The 16956-nt window shown below is 46.7% G+C and overlaps 2 protein-coding genes across 2 annotated transcripts; both read left to right on the top strand.

Moving 5' to 3' along the window:
• The first annotated feature begins 1047 nt into the window (after positions 1-1047).
• nagpa (N-acetylglucosamine-1-phosphodiester alpha-N-acetylglucosaminidase) lies at positions 1048-8051 on the top strand. Its single transcript, XM_037454068.2, has 12 exons — positions 1048-1243; positions 2215-2423; positions 2642-2909; positions 3260-3399; positions 3806-3914; positions 4854-4982; positions 5600-5709; positions 5827-5874; positions 5960-6088; positions 6178-6327; positions 6497-6572; positions 6839-8051. The coding sequence occupies exons 1-12, from the start codon at positions 1161-1163 to the stop codon at positions 7104-7106; spliced, it is 1719 nt and encodes a 572-aa protein (XP_037309965.2). The 5' UTR covers positions 1048-1160; the 3' UTR covers positions 7107-8051.
• Positions 8052-11693: 3642 nt separating this feature from the next.
• On the top strand, positions 11694-16535 carry tp53inp1 (tumor protein p53 inducible nuclear protein 1). The gene is made up of 3 exons (XM_037454111.2): positions 11694-12004; positions 12691-13189; positions 13764-16535. The coding sequence occupies exons 1-3, from the start codon at positions 11896-11898 to the stop codon at positions 13993-13995; spliced, it is 840 nt and encodes a 279-aa protein (XP_037310008.2). The 5' UTR covers positions 11694-11895; the 3' UTR covers positions 13996-16535.
• The last annotated feature ends 421 nt before the right edge of the window (positions 16536-16956 follow it).

Raw genomic sequence — 16956 nt, 5'->3', positions numbered from 1 at the left:
TCCTTCCCTTCTTTGCTTTATTCAACAAGAGCTGATGAAATATCTTCCGGTGAGCCGTGAAACACGTACTGATAAAAACACGTAAATGTGTTGTGATTACCTTAAAAATCACACAAAGTGTTACAGATCAATAGACTCGATACACATAGCGGAAACCTGCCGTCAGAATAAGTACAAGCACAATTGTACTTTGTATGTTTATTCATTTCTGATGTGTAACTAAAACATATTTACACAGGTTTTCAGTCATGGATGGTATAATTGGTGCAAGACAGCGTTCATTTAAACTAAAATAAAGTTTTGTGTGTTTTGACAATGTGGGGCTATTGTTTATAATATTTTTTGTTCTTCCTTTTAACGGTTATTAAAGTTAAAGTGTTCGTACTGATGTTGAGTTGAAACTAAAACCCACATTCAGAAGTGACACTTTAGATTTCGCTACTTGCTTTCAATCAAGAGTCAATCAATGAATGGATAACATAATCAGCAGATTAATCAATTGTAAAAATGATTTTAACCAGCTGAAACATTCAATTCCTGCTTTTACACACATGATTAAGTATCTAACGGTAGAATATAAAACAGAACAGTGACATATTTCTAGAAACACAACTTCTACATGTATTAGTATGTTCTGGTATCACTACATCAGTTTCATTGTAGTTGTATCATATATTCATTATTATTTTTGTACTTTAATAAAATCTCAAAAGGAAAAGAAAGTGTATTCCCACAAGTCAGTACATAGATGACGTGTGGTTTTGTGCCACGCGGAGACTGAAGTCAGGTGATGATGTCATGTGACCGCGTCAAGGTACTAAATTAGTCAAAAACACCGGGAAAAGTTGAGATTTAATTCAGAAGAAAAGTAAAATAGTTTTACGGTTCTTTTGTAAGTTTTGGGACATGTCTTAACTTAAAATGATTAATTATTGTACTTCATTTAATTCCCATAATATCTTTATAACTTCTGCCTCGAATAACTTCCATTTTCTTTTCAAAAAGAAAATTGTTAATTTTGGTCGAACCGTCAGGCTTTTACTTTTGCAAAAGTAACCGGAAGCCGCGTGTTTTACTTTGTTGACTTTGCGGATGTGGGGACCAGCGGCAAGAGGTGGGACGGGAGAGGGGAGTGTGACAGCTTGGCTTCCCCTCCTCACATGGCGGCAGTGTCGGGGAGATCTCTATTTGTGTGGCCGCTGTTGTGGCTCTGCGTCCGGCTGTCCGAGACCAGTAAAGCCGGGTAAGACCGCCGGTTGTCCGGTTCTCAAGCTAACGTTAGCCTGCTAGCCGAAACATTTAGTTATCTTGAACATTTAAAAAGAAGTGTGTGCAGACTTTATCTTTTTCCTTGCGGCTGATAGTTGAGTTAGCTAGATATAAATTACGTCTTTTGGTATGATTTGGTTAGCCTACAGATATCTAGCAGTTGTTGGGGAACAGAATCCAGTGTTTAACGTTAACTTGTTGAGAAACTTTACAAAGTTCCTATTTAACCGACTGACCGCAAAGGCACCACTCGCCAAAGAAGTAAACATGTAACGTTAATCAAGCTGGTTCTTATTTTCACACTAATAACATTCCACATTTGCTTTGATGATTTTCAAGCCAGATTTCAAATGCTTGGTCCAATCGTTATGAGTCCTGTTCTCTAGTTTTTGGTGTAATTTTTGAAGGAAACTGTTCCTCTAAAAGTGTTGCTGTAGTTCTTCTGTGTGTCCACCAGGTGGCGCTGTTGATTACTTTATCAAAGCCTTTAAAAAAAAAGATAACAAAAATAAGTCTTTCAGTGGGAAATGGTTGAGTAGCTGTTGCGTATAAAAAAAAAACGTGAAGAGCATCAGAAAGATGTAAAAACTGAATGTACACAATGAAATATAAATGCTGGAATAAAAATGATGCTACAAAAAGAGTTAAAGGTGAGGTGGAACCAAACCTGTCTAGTTTCTATGATCCTCTGAAAACCTAAACTTTATGACTATAACTTTAACTATAACAATATTAAATGACAAACAGGTGACCTCAGCCGACCTTGTTTCTGGTGAGTTGACTGTCTACGCCCACATGTAACGAGAAACACCAGTTATTAAAGGGAACTCACACACACACACACACACACACACACACACACACACACACACAGTTGCTGTGGTCCGTCTTGTCAGATGAAATAACTTCTTTTATTCTATCCTGCGTCCCTTTGTCTCCTCCCAGCGTCTCTCTGGAGGACGACATCCTGCAGCCGTACGCCGGCGCCCACGGCCCCGTCCACTCCCACCGCCGCGTCAGAGACTGCCAGGCCGTCGTCCACGGCAACCTCACCCACGAGAGCCTCAGCCCCCCCGCCGGCCGCGGCGCGCTGCCGGCGGCCGAGTCCACGATGTTTGTGTCGGACGTGCCGAGCAGCTCCAGGCGGGTCTACGGTCAGTTACGGGAGGATCGAGCGACTCGTATTGACCGGCTGAACTGATCTGACCCTGGATCTGATATCTGAACCATTTATTGATCAGTCTGTGTGTTTATCTGACCTCTGACCCTTTGACCGCTTCGCGTAAAAAGTGTTCATTGAACGTACAAGAGGACGAGTTTAAAGAGACAATAAACCTCACCTTCTGTGCCCCCCCCACCCCCCACCCCTCAGGTCACGTGACGTTGGTCCGCGACCCGCTGAGGACGCTGTCGGTGCTGGAGCCCGGCGGGCCGGGGGGCTGCGAGGCCAAGCGGAGGGCCACGGTGGAGCAGACGGCCGCTGGCGCCGGCTGCCTGTACGCCCAGAACGCCGGCTTCTTCGACACCGTCTCGCACCGTTGCCTGGGCAACGTGGTGAGCGACGGGCGGCCGGTGCGGGACAGCGGGGGGGTGCAGAACGCCCAGTTCGGCATCAGGAGGGACGGCAGCCTGGTGTTCGGGTGAGAAGAGACGGAGAGGGGACCGAGTGAAGTGAGCCTCACAGGGCCTCGACCTCAGAGTCAAAAATCATCCCTGTGATATATATTATATATGTGTTATATATATATAAATATATATTACATATATAATATCCAATGGTCTCAGATGAATCATGAATCATGTCGTCATAGTTTCACCAAGGAGCTTTCAATCTGATTAAAGCAAAGGGCTCATTTCTAGAGAGCTGCTTTTACTTTGGTTTGCACGTGGTGTGTTCAAGGACCGTGGGGAAGGTGGAGACCTGAGGGCCATCACAGCTTCTGGCTGTAACGAACTGTGTCGTTATCTGCCCCCCCCCCTCCCCCCTCAGGTATCTGTCCCAGGAGGACGTCTTGGACCAGTCCAACCCGTTCATCCAGCTGGTCAGCGGCGTGGTGTGGCTGCTGAGGAACGGAGAGGTTTACATCAACCAGAGCCTGCAGGCCGAGTGTGACGAGACTCAGGAGACGGGTGCTGTGCCTCTTACACTCGGGGGGGGGGGGGGCTTTTAATCTGGAGGGGGCACAGAAGTGTTCAAGTGTGATCAAGGTTCCTCTTAACTCTGAAGCTTCCTACCTGGTGTTCCACCCTGAGAGAGCTGCACACTTAATCACATGACATAGTCAACAGAGATGTCTTATGTGGTCCGACAGCACAAAGCAGCCTGCGATTGTGTCGTCTTTGGGAAATGGGGACAGGAATCTTTTACAATTTAGTTTTGAGATTTCAATTGAAGTACCTCACACAGCCACACAAATGTACTTTAGCACAATATCACTGAGTAATCGTACCGGTTTGTTTCATTATACGCCGTCTCTACACAATGACCAAAGAGGCTCAGCACCTTCGGCTGACTCGTCCCTTCTCTCCCTCGCAGGACGGTTCCGTACCTTCGTGGACGTCGTGTCGGCGAGGACGGCAGTGGGTCACAACGCCGACGGCGACTTGATCCTGTTCCACATCGACGGGCAGACCGGAGTGAGGGGGTAACCACAATGTGTAGTTATTACACGTCTCTGTGTAGTTATTACACGTCTCTGTGTAGTTATTACACGTGTCTGTGTAGTTATTATGTGTGTGTGTCGTTATTACGTGTGTGTGGAGTTATTACATGTCTCTGTGTAGTTATTACACATCTGTGTGTGTAGTTATTACACAACTCTGTGTAGTTATTACGCGTCTGTGTGTAGTTATTACATGTCTCTGTGTAGTTATTACACATCTGTGTGTGTAGTTATTACACAACTCTGTATAGTTTTTACACGTCTGTGGAGTTATTACATGTCTCTGTGTAGTTATTACATGTCTCTGTGTAGTTATTACAAGTCTCTGTGTAGTTATTACGCGTCTCGTGTTCATGTGTTGTTTCTTTTGCTCATTCTGAGTCTCAGTAGGTGACATTTTGTGGGTGAAGCCCAGGTCCATTTTGACCTTTGACCCGGTGGATTTGTGAGATGAACTAATACACTCACAGACTCACACCACATCCAACCCACTAAGATCTCCCCACCAATCGAATGTATTGATCTGACTCTGTGAAGATGAATGTGTTGTAGGTAATGATCTGACCTCAGAGGTCATCATAAGCTTCAGGCCCGATCAATACACCGTGTGGCCTTCAGGTGCCTCTTTGTGACAGCACTTGCACTGAGTGCCATGAACTATGAATGTTGTATATTTACTTCGGAGGCTGAAGGGTTTTCCTCATATACGGTGTCACTGTTGATCATTTGATGCAGCTTCATTTATATGGATTATGTAGATTAAAGTTCCTCCCATTTGAGTACTCAAAATAATACAGATTTGCACTTTATTTATTACTAATCAAGTGAGTTTTTAATCATTTGTATGTCATAAGATATATATATTTTTATTTTATTTTATTTATACTGTATATGTATATTATATATGTTGTCTTTTCGCAGCATGAACCTGTGGGAGGTGGCCGAGGCCCTGAAGGACTACGGAGTGATCAACGCCATCAACCTGGACGGAGGCGGCTCGTCCACCTACGTGAGCGGCGGCTCGCTGGCCAGTTACCCCTCAGACCACTGGTGAGCCGCTCCGCCCCCGTGTTCATAAATCCATACGTATAGTACGACTGTCAACATAGACCTGGTGATTTATGCGCTTAATGTGGCCGAGATTAATGCAACACAATATTGTAACTTTGTTCCGGTCCCAGAAGGCTGAGCTAGTTAATGATGAAGGGTTCCATTTCAGCAGAACAGTGTTGTAGGATCACTGTTAAGTCGTTGCACCAGCTGTTGTTGGAGTAGAAGCAGATTCCTCCACCATCTTGCCGGAGAGCTCCGTGTCGCGGTCCACTCTGAGCAGCTTGAAGCCCACCAGCTGGAGCGCGGAGTCCGGTATCGATCCACAGAGCCACGTCTCCGTGAAGCTCAACACGGACGATGCAGAAAAGTCTCGGTCTCTCCTCCCCAGCAGCTGAAGTTGGTCCAGTTTGTTGCTCAGTGACACGTTGGACAGAAAGATGTCAGGCAGCGGTGGAGTCGCACTAACGAGCCGGCACGTTAATGTTCCAGGTGGAACATTAACAATTAAACAACAGTGTCTAAAATACACGCTTTCTATTACTCTTTACATTTAAGATGTATGTATTTATGATGATACTGATTTACGATGTAAAACCTCTTCCCCCCCCCCTCAGTGAGTCGGACAGCAGGTGGCGCTGTGCTCGGCCCGTCTCCACCATCTTGTGCGTTCACCAGCGGCGTTGCCGGCCTGGAGACTGCAGCGGCCGCCGCGTCTGCACCGCCAGTGAGTGTAAGGGGGGGGGGGGGGGGGGGGGGGTCGTTTTTATTGCTTTACTTTACACTTCATGTAAAAGTGTTGTTGTTCAATCAGAAGTTCCCTGATATCTTGTTTGTGTTGTAGATGGTTGTGTCTGTGATGCTGGATGGAGAGGAGAGAACTGTAGCTTAGGTACACACACACACACACACACACACACACACACACACAGCATTTTGCAGATGTTCGTTTTTTACCCCCCTCCTCTCATTAACAGGGTGCCTGCCTGGTTTCTATGGCGACGGCTGTAATCAAACCTGCGCTTGTGTCAACGGCGCCGCCTGCGACCCTGTCAGCGGACGCTGCGCCTGCCCCCCCGGTTTCCACGGCGACACCTGCGAACGAGGTAGAGCGCCGATACTCCGGATTTAAACATTACGATATGATATTAAAACACAATAACCCCCTCTCCGCCCCCCCCCCTCCCCCTCCCAGTGTGTCCTCTGGGCTTCTTCGGCCCGTCCTGTACCAACGAGTGTCGCTGTGACGACCAGTGTCCATGTGACCCGCAGACAGGAAGCTGTAACGCCACGCTGCGAGGGGAGAGCAACCGTACCTTACACACAGGTACACACACACACACAGGTACACACACACACACACACACACACACGTGGGGAGGAACCTTGTAGCTCACTGTCACTGCTTCCTAAAATAAGGGATGTTCCTGACGATGCCTTCAGGTGCCTTCTGGCTCTTTAGGAAGGTCCCCGAAGGAGCTGCTTGGTTATTAAACTCTTCTTCTGCTCCACAGCTGGACGTTGTTTGGCCAAACAGATGTTCATTAGTTGGAGACGAGACGAAGAAGCCCACGGACCTCGTCTAACAGAGTAAGGGTCAAAGGTCGCTCGTCTGTATTTTCTTCATGTTGTCTGGTATGAAATCTTCTTCCTCTTAAACATGACTCTCATGGTCATAGGAAGAAAAGATTCTGCCTGGGAAGATTTGTTTTGTCTGCAACGTGTAAACCAATCTCTGGTAGAAAGAGACCTGTCAATCAGCGTGTAGCCCCGCCCCTAAAGCCTCCCCCAGCCTTACGGTCCGTTTGAGTCTACATGGACCGGCGTTTACTAAATGAGCATCGTGCTTCCCTCAGGCGCACCTGGCTGACCATCACCTGCACCTTGGCCTCCCTGCTGCTGGCCAGCCTGCTGCTCCACCTCCTCCGTGGCTGCGGCGGTGCGGCGGCGGCGGCGGCTGCTGCCGCTCGCCTCGCAGGGCGCCGCCGGGACTACGCCTACGTCCCGCTGGTCAGCGTCAACGGAGCCGCTCGGGACGACTTGGACTCTCAGGAGGCCGTCTGGTCCCCGGGGGACGTCGGCGGGAGAGTGTGCCGCGAGGAGAGAAGGTCAGATGTTTGCTGATCAGAGATGCGTCCGGACCTCCAGCAGCCGGAGCAGAGCTCTGGTGGCTCTGGTTCCGCTGAGCTGAAGGACCCAGGCACCATCAGATGAAATCCACTTAGTTGCTCTATGAGGGTAAATTGAGATGAATGTCTCAAAGCCTGCTGAAAACAACTCGACAAGCTGCACAAGAAGTAAATCTGAATGAACCCGGCGATGAGACGGAGGAGCGAAGGATGGAGGCAGCAACAGAAAGGTGAAGAGGTCCAAACGTTCTAAATACAGCCTTCTGGGTTGAGCCCAGCTTGGAGGCGGACCAGCTGGGACGCCATGACGAGTTTTTTTCAACTCGGAAACAGGAGACCTTTGAACTCCTTTGCTCAAAAGCAACTGATTTTTTTCAAACATTTCATTCTAATGCACTGAGCTCCGTCTGAATGTAAAATGAGGTTCGTCTCGCACAAAATAAAGAAGCACAATTTTCTTGCAGAAGACACAAATCTTTGCTCCTTATGAAAATGATCAATTTATTAAAAAAAAAAAAATCCTATTGATCATTAAAGTTATTTCTTTGCTTCTCTTATTCTGAAATGATCCCTTCGACGTACTTTTACTCTGAAGTGCATTCCGATGCCTTGTGTTCTCTAGTGATGCAGAGCTTCACTCTGTAGAACAAACACAATAGAACGTTACTCAACAAGTGTTCAGTGACAACAACAAACGGGTCGATGACCCCCTGCTGTGTTTACACAAGGTAGTGTTGTGCACCACGCACACACACACACACACACGCACAAAGTAAACATTAACCCGATTATGTAAAGACGCTGCTGTGGGAGGCCCTGAATGCATCGCTGTGACGGCTGGATGTGATGTGATCACTTCGTGTGGGACATTTTGTCCGTGAGACTCACACCGAACACCTTGTTATTAAATGTAGTATCATGTAATTACAACATGACTCACACATTATGATTGAGTGTGATTTATTTGTCTCCTTGTGGTCTCCTTGTGTTTTTTTTTTCGTTCTGTGGTTCATTTTAATTTAAAAAAAAGAAGTATTATTCTATTTTCAGCGGCGGATGAATCCATCATCTGGTGCTTCGTTGCGTGTTGTCATGGAGATGGGTAACATCAGCGATGAGTTCTTAATGGAGTATGGATATGAAATGGAGTAGAGTGGTTACATTAATAGAGGAGGGGAGGGACTCCTCCTGAGCAGCTGTGATGTCAACAGGAAGTGGGCGATGATGTCACAGCCGTACAGGTGTGACCTTGTGCGGGAAGAATCCAGAGCAACATGATGTCCTTTTGCTGTCCGGGTTTTCCCCACATTTTTGGGGGGAAAACGACTGACGCAACCAACCGGCAGCTCTGCACACAAACACAGTGACGGGGTCAGGATGGACACCTTCATTAAACCAAACAAAGTTCCCTTTCTTTGTCATCAGTGGAGAATTAGTCACATAAAAAAATAAAGTTATGGGGTTTTAGATCACATGACCGCTTCAATTGTAGTTTAATAGTATAGTTGAAGTAAATGCATTTAAAGTCTATTTCTATTTGCTTCATTTAAATGAAATGTATTTATCTTACTTATACTTAAGTATAACTGTCCTCAGAGGAACATAATGTACATGTAGCATGTGTTGGAATTCAATGACTTAACTTTAGCTGAGATTACTTTTAAGACTTTGGGATGATGGTACTTTTTTTGCACTATTGCAGAGTATCTGAATTCTTCCTCCACTACTGGTGTTTGTTCACCAAGCACAAGCTGTCAATAATTAAATAAGAGTTTAAATAAATGTCCTCCAGACCGAGATGATCACATCAACATCTTTGTGATAGTGTGTCCACTGACATGTTGACATTGGTCGTTTTTTTTTGGCTTCTTAGAAAACAGGAACTTCTGCCGCACTACCCGGATGTTCTGCTTATGTAACATGTGCATGTTTTTTTTAGGAGGAAAAAACCCAGATACGGTGCAGATACTCCTCCCAAAAACAGCTGCGCCATGCCCAGTCATGCCCGTTTCAGGAAAACGGAGGAGGGTTTGCGAGCGGTCACGTGTGTTGGTGACAAGCCATAGCGCCGTGTGTGATTGGCTGGGCCGTTTAAAAGCCCGTCCCCGTCGATAGGCCCGCTCCTGGCTGACGTCACGTCGATCAGCTGTTCGCAGCTCCACAACAACAACAAAAGAAGGAGCAGTCGGGAGGAAACGGACTGAAGGAAACACAAAAAGAAGAGAGCACCGAGCCGAACTGTTTCTCCCGACGGACAGTCCTTGAATTAACTGTTTTTTTATACACATATATATTTTATTTCTTCCACGAAGAAACCTCAAGTTTTTCTATTTTTCGAAAAGTAACGCGTCTACCTCTTTTTTAAGGACTCGTCTCACGTCGCAGGTGAGTTCTTTGTTTTCCCCTCGGCGACCATTAACGGTTCCGGTGCCTCTTTATTCTGACACCGTCGGTGTTTGTCGCCGTATTGCAGTAGAGACACTTTACGACATCAGAACCAAACCCACATTTAACGTTACGATGCTTCTTTTGGAAGGTTTTACGACGCGTTTGTGACCGCGCGCGCTGCGCAGAGCTAGCTTGAAGATGCTAGGCTAGTCGAGCTAGCGTTAGCCGCGCTGCACAACTAACGCCACAAAGGGAGGCAACACGTCCGCGCGCGTTATAAAGGTGTTGTTACGGTGGATGGAAGGATGTCACCGTTTAACGGGCAGGTTTCGGCCCGGTCGGTGTAGAGTTTCAGCCTCCACCCACTTCCCCTTTGTAACCAACAAACACCGCCCCCCCCCCGGTCTGTTGCTCCGTCGATGCGACGGCTGATCGATAACCGGGTCAATGACGACACTGTTGAGCGGTTTCCAGGTGAAGATCTGCTCCTCTTCTCAAATACGAATTCCGTGCTACTAAAGAAACGAGGCTCTGGGATTAAGTCACACTGTTACATGTTTATAACGCGTGAACAACGATTCACGCAAACATAGTTGGAAAGTAGCTTTACATTGATGATAAATTAGTGGCAGCCAACTTTCTGCACATGTTTCATATTTAACATCACTTTATTGTTACAGTTTAAAAAATGTAATGTTTATACCTGTTTTGGGTCGCTGTAACTTTCCTGTTCATGAATGAAACCCTAGAACCGACTCGCATAACAACACGTAGAGTGATGCAATATTCCGAATATTCTATAAACGTTATTCATCGTGCAGTTCATCTGTGTAGTTGAAACCTCAAATTAACCCAGTGTACAATATACTGATATTGATAGTTTCACTCATATAATCCTCTGTTTGTGCCTTAATGAACGGATATTAACGATCTCGTTTGACGCTTATTTGAACAAATCCCGACGGAACGAGTGCGTTCACTGCGCTGTTTCCACAGAAGCCACAGGAATGGCTCGGTGACCTTTAAATGACGACATTAATCTCTTCCCTTACATATTTGGTAGCCTAGTAAAGGCTAGTTATGGAGGAGGAACGGGTCCAGCTGTTAAAACCTTCTCCAAATGTTCTTCTTTTGTTCTGCAGAGAAGAGCGCGTTCCACTGTGTAACAACAGAGAAATACGAGCTGACGCGTCGGTCTTTAAACGCACCACGTCCGTGTCTGGAAGTTGTGAATGTGAGCCCCCTAGTGGCGAAAACCGTATATATGTGTGTGTGTGTGTGTGTGTGATATATCAACAAAAGAGTATTTTTTTTTGACTGAATATTATTTTGTATAGTCTGTACAAAATGTGCTAGCATTGCACTTTCACGTCGACCAATCAGAGGGCAGAAACGCCCACTGTGAAACAGCGTCCTCTTGGCTTCTTTATTGTGCCAAAGACCCCCCCCCCCCTCCAGCAGCTGCTGGATCACTTCTCATTCTGGCCACCAACACTTCCCTCCTCGTCAAAGACTGATCTGAGGTCAAGATGAATAATGTCCCCTCACAGAGCTCACAGGAGAGGATTCTAAATGTGTTTCAGGACGTTTGTTTCCGTCTTCTTGTAGACGAGCTCGTCACATGAAGGACTTCTAGTTCTTTGAGAACAGCTTTTGTGATATTGATTTTGGCACAAAGCTTTCATGGCAACAGGACACAGTCTTTCTCCTTTTTGGAACCCTTCTGCTCCATTTGGGTCTAAATCTCTCTTCTAAAAGGAAACCAAACTGTCTGAACATGAAATGAAGCTCTCAGTGGGTCCAGGGTTCATCTGTGAGGCCCGTATTCCCTTTTCTAAGAGGAGACCTGCAGACTCCTCCCCTTTGACCCGTCGAGGCGCTTTATAAGAGTCCGACTTTTATCATCGTCACTATTGTACGTGGCTCCCTGGCTCTGACACCTTTAAGTTGACTGCCTCTGTATTCTGTGGATGATGCTGTTAAAAAGAACATTTGTTTTGTGATGCAACACCCTACATTTGAGGTAAACAAATGACCTTTTTCGATGAATCGCAAATTTAAAAAAAAAGAATTGTGTCCCCGCATTAGAAAGCGTAAAGTAACGTATGTGATGCCTGTTGTGTTCGCTGACCTGATACCTGGCTCTCCTCTCAGGGCTCCTCTTTACCTCCTGGTCACGTGATGTCCGGCTGCAGATGATCCGTGACCTCGCCTTCTGTTGATGCACTTTAGCACCTTTTTCCGGAGCCCCCACCGACCCGCGAACCCCCACAGCTGATGACCAAAGCCAGCGCTGCCCCGCCTCCCCGCCGTCGCCCCGAGCAACGCGCCTCCTCCTCCTCCTCCCACCCCAGCAGCCCCTCCCTCTGTCGCGAGTCGCTGCGGGAGGTCCAAGGATGTTCCAGAGGTTCGCCAGCGCTCTGTTTGGGGACGACGGCGAGGAGCTGAGTCGACGCGGCGAGGAGGAGGAGGAGGAGGAGGACTGGATCCTGGTCAACTACCTGGGTAAGAAATCAAGTGAAATGAATAAAGGAGACTTTAATAGCTCCACTGGTCTTTGACCTGAATCCACCCAGAGATAAACTGCTTCTCACACACACACACACACACACACACTGCAGTGAGGTCCAGGACACTCTCAGTGAAGATCGGCTTCGGGTCGGTCTCGATCCGTCTCCGATTCCACAGCCGTGGGAATACTTTGGACGGGCTGAGCCCCCCCTTAACCCCCCCTCGCACTGGGGAGGTATAAATAAACGGAGGACATGTACGGGTTCGTTACCCTGAATGAACCCACCTTTTTTACTTTTCAACAGAAACAACCAAATCCATTTTTAAAGCACTCGTCATCGTCACATGATGCCTCATAACAGGTGACTGTGGGTCGCAGGTCGTCCTCCAATCAGAGGGTTGTAGGTTCGATCCCAGACTGACCTGCTGTCCATGTGTCCTTGACCCCAGCATTGCTCCTGTAGCTGTGACTACAGTGAGTGAATGTTAGTGAGTGATGGGCAGGTGCCTCTGTGTTTTGTAGCTCCTTCCATCAGTGTGTGAATGGGTGAATGATGTCATGTAGTATAAATGCGCTTCGACTAGAAAAGGTCCCGTCCGTTTACTGTTACTGCAGCACACGCTATCTGCATGAGTCATCTGCAGGAAGTAAACTCCACTTCCTGTTTGTGTGTCTGCAGCCGATGGCGACGGCCTCTCCGGCTCCACCCCCGGTCCAAAGGAGGAGCAGGAGGAAGAGGAGGAAGAGGAGGACCTGGTGATGGTCCCCTCCCCCGTGGACAATCCCCAGATCCGCTACTCCTCCTGCACCTCCCTCAACTCCACGGCTGACACGGACGGCGGCGCTGAGGAGGAGGAAGAGGAAGAGGAGGAGAGCGGGTTCCTCCGTCTGAACGCCTGCTCCCTGGAGGAGAGCTGGTTCGTCACGCCGCCGCCGTGCTTCACGGGGCGCGGCGTGCAGCCGGCGCTCCTGGAGGCCAGCCCTCTGGAGAACCTGCTGATCGAGCACCCCAGCATGTCCGTCTACGCCCACCGCAGCCCCCCCAGGAGGACCCTGGACCCCCTGCCGCGCTCCCTCGACCTGGAACTGGGCCTGTTGCCTGGCAACGTGCCCGCCGCGATGGCGCCATCTGCCGGGAAAGAGAAGGGAAGACGCACGCTGGACGGCCCTCGACACAGGTAACGTCCTGGTCCCCATGAACCAGGCTCAGTGTAGTCTTGATCCTCCATGTGAACCAGTCTCACTGTAGTCCTGATCCTCCATGTGAACCAGTCTCAGTGTAGTCCTGATCCTCCATGTGAACCAGTCTCAGTGTAGTCCTGATCCTCCATGTGAACCAGTCTCACTGTAGTCCTGATCCTCTGCCACCTTTTGTGCAGACCAATAAGGGACGCCCTACGGGGGGGCGTTAGGGGACGGGTGCGACCCAGCGGTCCCCCGGTGATTCACTCTCGTCGGTTTGTTTCAGGTCGACGTCCAATCAAACCACAGATGGCAGCGTGAATCACCCAATCAGGGGCAAATAGGACGAGTCTCCACAGAATCCGGGTGGGATTATTTGCATGTGACGCTGCATTGAAGACCACTGCGGGACAAACCCCGTCCCCTATTGATTCAAACCGGGACGCGCTATTTCACGCTCAAATACGGGACGATTCTGTGTTTTGGGGGACGGGTGGCGACCCTACTCTCAGTAACCTTGTTGTTAGTAAATGGGTAGTAACACCCCTCCCCTGTGATCCCCCCCCCCAGCCCTTGCAGGCCGGAGGTGGCGGTCGTCCCGCGGCGCTCCACCCTCCACTCGGCTTGCTACGCCGCGGCGCTCTCCGCCCGCGCCGGCCTCCTGCAGCAGCGGGACAGCAACGCCGGCCAGCGCGGCAAGCCGCTGTCCCGCAACGCCATGCGGCGCCTCAACATGCTGCGGCCCCCGAAGACAAGCTCCGCCCACCTGCAGCAGCCCAGCCAGAGACACCTCAACTTTTGAGAGCTCATCATCATCATCATCATCACCACAGATAACTAACCGCCTCTTCTTATCAAGAGCTCAACACCAGCAACGTGTCATCGCTATCAGTCACACCCCCGAGCCGAAATTTGGAGGGGTTTTAGTTGTTATGATATTCCTCCCTCATATTGATGCTAAGGAAATAAAAAAGCGTCATCACGTGACCCCTACCCCACCCACCCGGTCCTCTCCCTCCTCCGTTGTCATAGCAACGGCCTCTCTTCTTCTTCACGGACAACTTAATGAGTAGAATCAATGCTGTAGGTCACTTTACTCAGAGGCAGGTTCGTCAAGCGCGGCTCGGGTGATGTCACGGTGATGTCACAGTGATGTCACAGCCCGTTTCCCGTTCGGGAGCCACTTTGGTTTAAAGCTCCACGTTGCCGGTTTGCTACGTCTAGCAGGAAACGCGATATGTCCGAACTAAAGGGGAAAATCCCCTCAAATTGTCTTTAAGTTGCTTTGTTTCTAGAAGAAGAGTTATTGCGTCTCCCACAATGCACCAGGAGAAAAGATGAACACTGTTGTGTTCTGTGAGCTTGAAGACAACTTTGAATTAAATCAGAAAACCAGTTCGGGAGGCTCTCCCCTGTTGCATTATGGGAGATGTAGGTACAAGTTTAAAACAAACTGATCTAAAGACGAGATGTCCCGGCTTCCGATGCTTCGGTATCAGATGTTATTTTTTTAAATCCGTCTTTCATAAGACCTCGTTTCATGGAATTTCTTTGCTGCAATTTACTAGAAGTAAATATTCAACATGTAAAAATGAAGAAAGCAGTTTATTTATTCAGTTTGTTGTCCACGTCAAATGAAAAGCTGAAACTGTAACAACTGGTTTAACGGGTGACTCCTGTCTTTTAGAGTCATGTCCATGAAGTCCCGCTGTGGCGCCTCCGTTAGCTTCCGTTAGCTTCCGTTAGCTTCCGTTAGCTTCTCGCTGAACCTGCCTCTGACTCCGTAATTCAGTACTTTTCACAAAAAAAAGAATAGAAATACTGGGTTAAATATCACTAAACGCCTTGTTTTAACGGTAGCTTTGAGATGAATAGAAATGTTTAAAGATAAAAATGTATTTAAAAAAAAAAATTCCAAAATATTTTTTTAAAAAGAAAAAACAAATTACATATCAGTATGAAGTCCGTCTATTTCTTGCTTGAGTACGTCTGGTCGTGTGCGATCTGTTGCATGGTTGTACAGCTGTGTTCCTGTGACGGCAGAAATAATGAAAATGAAAAAAAAATAGTGTTTTTGTTCTTAAATGAATCTGCAGTCTTCTTCTTCTCAGGGCCACAAACAATCACATTTACTCTCTAGGAAAATGCAGATTTACTTGACGAATGGCGATTCTTTTTATTTCATCCTCTCCGTCCTGTTTGCAAGAAACAGCTTTTTAGTTTTAATTTTGTCTGAGAACGATGGAGAGAAACTGTTTTTAGTTTACTTAACCTTGTTTTGTAAATGTCCTTTATGCTTTTTAACTATTCTAGTTCTTCTATGTTGACATAGTTACATTTTATTAAAACTGTTAGTTTTCAACCAAAAAGGCAAGGATCTTCCATCCTTTCACTAGTGTCCCCACACTGCAGGACTTCTTATTCCTCACCTTCAAACAGGGAAGGACTCATTTCAAATTTCTCATGTTTTTTTTACTTCTTTGAGCAACACATGAGCAGTAATAAGTTGTTTGATTCGTGGAAGGAACACTTCTAACCTTTGCTGTGTGGTCTGTGAATAACCTTCAGAACGCACTAACAAACTGTAAATAATCCCTAATCGAGTGGTGTTTTTAATCCCTTCCCTTTCTTCTCTTACTTGTCGAGCTCTGTAATCACGGACAATGATTTTTGGGAGTTTTACGTTAGAAGCCGATGTGTGAGGATCCGTCTCTTTTTTTTATTTCTTTAGTTCATCTCTCCATCATCAAACTAACAGGGATCTGTAATGTTCTTATTTTGTTTTATGTTCAATGCCTTGAAATTTGTGGAACTCGTGCCTTCCAGGTTTTGAAATGTAATGACAATGCATCGAAGAAGAACTTGAACTCCCGGTTTTATTCTTTTGTTTGTACGTAACGAGTTAAAATCCCACAAGCGGACATCAGAAACCAGCTATGCACCACTCGAAGCTTATTTGTGCTTTTGACTCGACAAAAACCCGACAGATGTAGCAAAACCCCTTTTCTCCTTGTTTGTTTTAACAAAAAAATTCGGAAAAATATTTTGTGGCATTTTATTTTCATTAGTGTCCGATGCTTTTTTTGTTTTGTTGTATTTTACTGGAAAAATCCAGAACTTTGCCAAAAAAGGGAAAAAGGTGTAGGAATTTTTAGGGTTAACTAACGGAGAAACCTTTTCTCTGTCTTTTGTATTTTTGGATGTTTGGCAGATCAATTCACTCAGTTCTGATGTTGGAAAAAAAGAGCTAATTTTAAGTAGGGTCATCTGTCTTTTAACTGTTTTAGTTACTACATATGATCTCTCATTAGCCTAAATAATAATAAATGTTTTCGTACATGGCTCACTCGTCTCTGTTCTTGAGCTCCCTTAGCTTCAGTAACGTAAGCTAGCACACTTGTTCTTGGGTCATCATTTTATAAAAGTGAAGTGAATTGTACAATATCCTTTATATTGATTTATGGACTTTCTTGCTTTTAGCTAGTGACATGCAAAACACAGGGAGGTAAAAACAGGAAAATGGACAAAGCCAAACCATAAATACAATAAAGAACAAATATATATATATGACCATTATATTAAAAATGCAAAGCAGCTGCTCCTACGGGGGATTGTGAGTGATGATAACTACATAATGAAATAAGACCAGCTGTTTGACAGCAGCTCCACGTGCTCCTTCTGTTTACATTCTGCCGAGGAAGCACGCGCGGATCGCATCTCGCTCTCCTATTGGTCCGACGTCACCACGGACCCTCCCACGGGC

Source organism: Pungitius pungitius, chromosome 11 (assembly GCF_949316345.1).
Source record: "Pungitius pungitius chromosome 11, fPunPun2.1, whole genome shotgun sequence".
NCBI lineage: Eukaryota > Metazoa > Chordata > Actinopteri > Perciformes > Gasterosteidae > Pungitius > Pungitius pungitius.
Note: the sequence above shows the minus strand (reverse complement) of the source record. Positions and strands in the feature narration are given on the sequence as shown.